Below are 7,500 nucleotides of genomic sequence, written 5' to 3'. Positions count from 1 at the left end.
GTCGCCACCACCACCACCACCCACACCACACTCGCGTACACACACACCACACTCGTGTTCACACAGACACCCATGCCCGGGCCAACACCACCACCACCACCACCACCACCACCACCAAGCCCGTGTTCACACCCATGCCAACACCACCACCACCTTCGCCAAAAAACCACCCAGGGCCGCCGACAGAGCAGGTCCAGGACAGGATGCAGGATCATGTGAAAGCACCCCCCTCTCAATACATAAAAAGGAATGGGGTTACAACCACCTAAAACCGGCCATTTTTTGAAGCGTGGAGTTACTGTACACTTTTCATACTCAACGACCGCCATGTTTTTTTACATAGTTGAATGTCAGATCGGTCAATCTGCCAATTCTCCGTAATAGCAGCGTACAACGTTGCTCTGTCGTATCCTCACGCTTCCTTTCATCAATCTCCATTTTCTCTTTACTTTCCTTGCTCATTAATTTGCTCATATCCACTTCCCAATTCCATTCCAGCCCATCCTTGCTGCCAACATCCTACGCAGACATCCATTCTCTCACTCTCTCTCTCTCTCCATCCCGTCCCATTCTTGCGGTCAACATCCTATGCTGACATCCATCCTTTCTTCCATCCCCACCTTTCCAAGGCTACACGGTTAGACCCTTAACTTCATCATGACCGTCATCCATCTATCTCCATCTCCGTCTCCATCTCCATCTCTCTCTTTTCTCCGTTCGCTAATTCATTCATCTATCCGTTCCAGCATTAACTGTCATGAACATCCCAAGTGGCCACTAGCAATCATTACAGCTGTGTGTACGCCCATGTTGATGGCTGTGTGTGTGCGTGTGTGTGCATGTGTGTGTGTGTGCGCGCGCCAGTGCTTTACACTAACTTTTTCGCTTACCAGCCATTTTGGCTAGTGGTTTTCCTGACTCACTAGCCATTGGGCCTCTTCACTAGCCATAATTTTCTTAACCATCATAGCAGCTTTAATTAATTATATAATAGGCTGTAATAATGTAATGTAGGATAATATAACATAATATAATATAATATAATATAATATAATATAATATAATATAATATAATATAATATAATATAATATAATATAATATAATATATAATATATAATATATAATATAATATAATATAATATAATATAATATAATATAATAGCCTATAGGCTAATATAATATAATATAATATAATATAATATAATATAATATAATATAATATAATATAATACAGGGCCTAATAACTAGAATTGTTATTAACTGGTCCATGCATGCATGCATGCTATAAGAACAGATTAACTTATCTGAGGAATGGCATAGCCGTGCAGAAACACCAAGCACAGTGTTGTGGAAGGGCACAAATGTAAGCTACATGAGAGCAAAATATTTCCGTCTTTGATCTGAAGGGCACTTTCGATGCGCAAAGTAGATAGTGCAAAGTCATTGCCAAGCTTCGCATGTCCTCGGTCATGGATGTGGAATAACACCTCTTCTGGAATATTTTCTCATAAAAGTAGGCTATCCACTAGAAGGCACACACATATGCGGCCGGTAACTACAGAAGGAGCTACGACTTCCTTTCATTCCGTTTAATATTGAGTTGTTTAAAATATAGGCTAAACGGACGCAAGGCAAGATGGGCACATGCGAAGGGACATGGGACATGATTTGTGCAGTCTGGAAGGCTACTACTGCACGTTGTTTAAGCCCCGTTTGACAGTCGGGAACAACGGCACAAGAAACATGGAGGAATATTAAGGTATGATGACATACAGGCAAATCAGAAAATTATTTAAACCGAACATTATTAATGCCGCATGTGTCCTTGTCTTATCACTGCGCTAATTAGTCTCAAAACTTTCACAAGACTGAGGTGTTCTCCTCTCGCCTTGGTCATTTTAATGTCCACTACTACTATGCATTGTAATGACAGATCCCAAAACAGGTCAGTTGAGATGAACTTCGCTACTTTATTTTCACGTGAAGGTTTTCAGTGACATTTCCACGCACGCTGATGTGCTGCAGGTAGCTCGCTGCTGCCACTCATATTCGCAAGACTAGCTCTATCAGATTCCTCTTGCGCGTGAGACACAGGTGACACGTGACACAGGTGCTTCATGGGTATTGTAGGCTCGCGAAATCGCATTGCATTGCGCTTGTAGCAAAGACGGTCCGAGGGGAAAAACTACAAAATGCGGTGCCTCATCATTTAGAATTGTAACGGACCCGCCAGAATGGCTAGTGAACCTTCGGTATCTACTAGCCAACGCCGACTTTCACCCGCATTTGGCTACCTGGCGTGTGTTAGTGTTAAGCCCTGGTGCGCGCGTGTGTGCGCGTGCGTCTGTGTCTGTGTCTGTGTCTGTGTCTGTGTCTGTGTCTGTGTCTGTGTGTGCGTGTCTGTGTGTGTGTGCGTGCGTGCGTGCGTGCGTGCGTGCGCATGTGCATGAGAGAGAAAGAGGGGAGGATGCATGTTCAGCATCTCTGCGTGTTCACACCCAAGCTTTGGCAGCACAGGCTCTCTGATAAGCCAAGAGCGCTGCAGTTGCCTCGGCTGGCCTGGCCCACCACTTCTCTTAATTAAGGGCCTTTACTTTGTTTTTATTTCACCACCACCACCACCCCCCTACCCCAAACCCCCCACTACCTCATCACCTCTCAATCTGGTCTCCACAACCACCACCACCCCCCTCCCCTTCGCCGACTACCAGCCCCCAGGGGGGACCCAGATTAAATTGGATTCTAAATGATCCAGAACCGATAGAGCAATTTCGTCTGCCATATTTTCTTTCGCAGCCTCGCAATCCAACCCTCCACCACACTGCCCCATCGCCATCCACCAACACCCCACCACCAGCCCTTCTTGGCTACACTTTCAGATACTTTTTGCGTGAGGAAGAACAGACTCACTCTTTCCTGCGAAGGAGGAAAAGGGGTGGCGGTCACATGGGAGCCTCACACTCCCAAGGGTTCTGGAAGAAGAAGGGGAGAGGAGAGGGGGAGAGGAGAGGGAGAGAGAGAGAGAGAGAGAGTGAGAGAGACCAGGAGAGAGCAGGAGAGAGAAGGAAAGAGTAGGTTGAAGGGTGCAGGCCTGACATATTCCCCCCAAGAAAACGTGTTGGCAGATCACACCACCGCAACCCCAATGACTCATTAGATGGCTAGAAGAGAAAAATTAGAAAATGAGACGTATTGGGAGGGAGGTACAGAGGGGCTGTGTGTCACAGACACACGCACACAAGTCAATGGATGTTAATGTGTTGTGCGTTTGTCATACGAATTTGTGTGACGTTTGTACATGTCTGTTCTTGTACATGGTATTGGATGCCATGTGTGTGTCAAAGTGCTCCTGTACGATACATTAGAGGCATTGAGAGATTGTGTGTCACAATCACACAAGCACAGATCAACAGGTGACAAAGTGATGCAAGTTTGTGTCACGTTTAAGAATAGTGGTACATGTCTGTTCATGAGCATGGTATTGAAGGCCACATATCATACACGTCACACTAGGGCTGCACGATTATGGTAAAAAATGATAATCGTGATAACCACAGCCCGTCAACATGTTCCGAATATTGCCCCCTGTGTGATCATGATGAAATCGTTGCGGCTAGTTTTTTATGTTGTTTATTTTTAAGCCAAAAATCACGATTTTCGATGAATTTCGATTAATTGTGCAGCCTTATGTTACACATACAGTTGACTATCGGGTTTGACCATGCCAGACATGTAGGGGGTGAGACTGCGAGTGTTGTTTTGTATGGCTGAGGATGTGTGACTTCAGGTTTATACCGAAATGTCCAGCTTCATGGGCAGTAGGCACACAATAGCAACCAACATCCTTCCTCTGTGCGTGACAAGACACATATTGTGGGGGATTTCTAAATGGATGGCCCAAGGCTGATGGGATGAGAGGAGCGAGGGATTGAACATTTTGGAAAAGAGAGGAGAGGAAATAAAACAGCAGACGCCTTTCAGACGGGAATCTGAGAGACGAGACGAGACGAGACGAGACGAGACGAGACGAGACGAGACGAGACGAGACGAGACGAGACGAGACGAGACGAGGCGAGGCGAGGCGAGGCGAGGCGAGGCGAGGCGAGGCGAGGCGAGGCGAGGGAAGGGAAGGGAAGGGAAGGGAAGGGAAGGGAAGGGAAGAGAAGAGAAGAGAAGAGAAGAGAAGAGAAGAGAAGAGAAGAGAAGAGAAGAGAAGAGAAGAGAAGAGAAGAGAAGAGACGAGAAGAGACGAGAAGAGACGAGAAGAGAAGAGAAGAGAAGAGAAGAGAAGAGAAGAGAAGAGAAGAGAAGAGACGAGAAGAGACGAGAAGAGACGAGAAGAGAAGAGAAGAGAAGAGAAGAGAAGAGAAGAGAGGATACTACGGTTGTGTTGAGGAGTGCTGCTCCACACAAGTTGTTGGTCGTTTGACTCTCCCTTAATTCATTCCTGCCTCACCACGCCACCCTGATGAATTAACTGTTAATTTTCTCACCGATAACACTTAACCGGTACTGAAATTGAAACGAAAGTGAGTAAGTGTTTGCCTGCGTTTGTGCGTTTGTGCGTGCGTGTGTGTGTGTGTGTGTGTGTGTGTGTGTGTGTGTGTGTGTGTGTGTGTGTGTGTGTGTGTGTGTGTGTGTGTGTGTGTGTGTTCATGCAAAGAGGCTGGGAAGTAGGAAGGGGATGAAGGTAGACTCAGTAGATTGTTATGGAGTAAAAACGATTTCCTTTCCTACAAGACCTTCACAGCAGGGCTCTGTAAACAGAGGTGCAGGTTGGCACCACACACACACAAACATGCACACTTGTACAAACACACACCACCCTCATTAGACACTTAAACACAAGCGCACACACACTACACACACACACTTATGTTCTTATGCAGACACATATGTACACGCTTGTGCAAACAAACACATGTACAGTACACATAGAAATTTACATGTATGTACATACACACACATACACGTGCACCCTTCTACGCACTTAAAGGCCCGTACACACTTATAAGCACAAACACACACAGAGACACACGCAAACATAAACACGAACACATACACACGAACACACACAAAGACACTAGTACACACACACATACACACACACACCCATATTCAAGTCCCCTGGATGGGCTATATGCGTGTGTGTGGGAAGCAGATAAGCGAGAGAAGGGCTACATCTGGCCAGCGCTAATTCAATTCCTCACCAGTTTGCCGCGCCGTAACCCAATTAAAAGGAGGCGTGGAGGAGAGAGGCACGGCTGTCGGAAACTCATCAAAAGAGACAGCCGCCGCAAAAAAACCTCACACAAGTGCACACACACACACGTGCAACACACAGGCACACACACACACACACACACACACACACACACTCTTAATTAAAAAAAACGTCAGAATTTGAGCGCCTGCGTCCGGCCGAAATTACAGATGGGAAGGAAATGATGAACTCCACCTGCGATTAGGCATGCCTCTGCAATGGCCACAGATGGACGAACACACACGCGTGCACAGGCGCACACACACACACACACACACACACACACACACACACACACACACACACACACACACACACACACACACACACACACACACACACACACACACACACACACACACACACACACACACACACACACACACACACACACATTATGCATACCTTTGCAAAGGCTACAGATAGGCAGACACACAAACACACAAGCATGCATGCACGCACGCACACACGCACGCACGCACGCACGCAAATAGCCCAAAGCAAATGAGCTGTGGTCCTGAAAATGGACATGGTGCCGAGACGTTTCACAGCTCTTTTGATTCCAGTTCTCCAGTTTGAGTTCTAGTCAGTACGTGTCCATAAGTGCGGATGATTTCATGGAATAAAAGTGAATAAAGAGGATATCGGACTAAAAGCACTCACACACCAACAGCAGTTAATGCGTACCAAATGGTTCATGCGGACAAAAAGCTCCTAGATTGAACTCAGGGGCACACTTTACCACAAAGAGTGGTAAAAAACAAAGGTCAACTGAATACATTTTAGCTTCATGCGTAGATGTGGAATCTGACCACAAGGCTGTCTGTGTGCTGCATAGGAACACTTTCACTGCCTGGTGTAAAGTCAAATAACCAAAAACAAGAGAGAAGCTCCACTAATCTCAAGGTACAGTATGACCGGATGTGTTATCTTGGCGGACGATGAACTCCATGCTCACTGGATCTTCATGTGTGTATTAGGGTGTATTGCGAAAATTACTTAATTATCGCGAACAAGTAAACATTTCTGTGTCGTCCAATGACTTGCTGGATGTCAACAAATGCACAAGAAGCCCGCCATGACCACAGGCACGCCCCCCACACAGACTGACAAATTAGTGATTAGAGAAAAACACTGAGCTATATTTCAAAATATCGTTTAAATATAGTTATCGAGGTATTGCATGCTGTTATCGAGTATCACATTTTTTTCTGATATCGTGAAGCCCTAGTGTGTATGTGTACAATCCCATCCCTATTGTAGGCTGTGGAGGCTTTGTCAACTCGTTGTGTAGGGAAGAGGTGAGGGACACATTGATTAACAGCCTCTCTCCCTCTCTACCAGACACACGAACGTGCCATCACATGCCGCACTGAGCCGCGCGTCAATATCCAACAGTGTTCAGGTATGGATCGGTGTAGCTGTGGCTTGGCTGGCAGAAGGCTCATTAAAGGAGATGGTATGAGAGGAAGAGAAGAGAAGAGAAGAGAAGAGAAGAGAAGAGAAGAGAAGAGAAGAGAAGAGAAGAGAAGAGAAGAGAAGAGAAGAGAAGAGAACAGGAGAGAAGAGAACAGGAGAGAAGAGAAGAGAAGAGAAGAGAAGAGAAGAGAAGAGAAGAGAAGAGAAGAGAAGAGAAGAGAAGAGAAGAGAAGAGAAGAGAAGAGAAGAGAAGAGAAGAGAAGAGAAGAGAAGAGGACAGGAGAGAAGAGGACAGGAGAGAAGAGGACAGGAGAGAAGACAGGACAAGACAGGACAAGACAAGACAAGACAAGACAAGACAAGACAAGAGAGACGAAGAGAAGAGAACCGAAGAGAAGAGAACCGAAGAGAAGAGAACCGAAGAGGAGAGAAGAGGAGAGAAGAGGCAAGAGGACTCACCCATGGCTTTGGTCTCCTCTCCCTTGGCGTTGAGGATGGAGAACTTGAACTTGGCGCGCACCTCACTCTTGGGGCAGCTGACCAGGAGCAGGTAGAGGGACAGGTAGTCTTTGCTCTCTTCGTCCAGACCCTTGGGGTTCACTCGCAAACACCTGCACACACCGAGAAGACAGCAAATGAAGAGAGCAACAAAAAGAAGAGGCGGACGGAGTGAAAGAAAGAAGGAAGGAAAGCAAAACAATAGGGAGTGGGGAAAGAACAAACTGTGCCAATACGTATAGTTACAAACTAATATCCAACCATAATGTACAACTAAAATCCTACCAAAACACAAAAACAAACTAAATCTTACTTCAAA

The 7,500-nt window shown here is 46.0% G+C and overlaps 1 protein-coding gene across 2 annotated transcripts in view; it reads right to left on the bottom strand.

Moving 5' to 3' along the window:
- The window catches only part of spop (speckle type BTB/POZ protein), a 138,633-nt gene that overhangs the window by 54,737 nt on the left and 76,396 nt on the right, over positions 1 to 7,500 (bottom strand). For both annotated transcript variants that reach the window (XM_063223436.1, XM_063223444.1), the window contains exon 5: positions 7,143 to 7,294. In XM_063223436.1, coding sequence (XP_063079506.1) covers positions 7,143 to 7,294 — 152 coding nt within the window. The remainder of the gene's footprint in view (positions 1 to 7,142; positions 7,295 to 7,500) is intronic.

Source organism: Engraulis encrasicolus, chromosome 2 (genome assembly GCF_034702125.1).
Source record: "Engraulis encrasicolus isolate BLACKSEA-1 chromosome 2, IST_EnEncr_1.0, whole genome shotgun sequence".
Classification (NCBI taxonomy): domain Eukaryota; kingdom Metazoa; phylum Chordata; class Actinopteri; order Clupeiformes; family Engraulidae; genus Engraulis; species Engraulis encrasicolus.
This window is presented reverse-complemented; position numbering and strand designations above follow the sequence as displayed.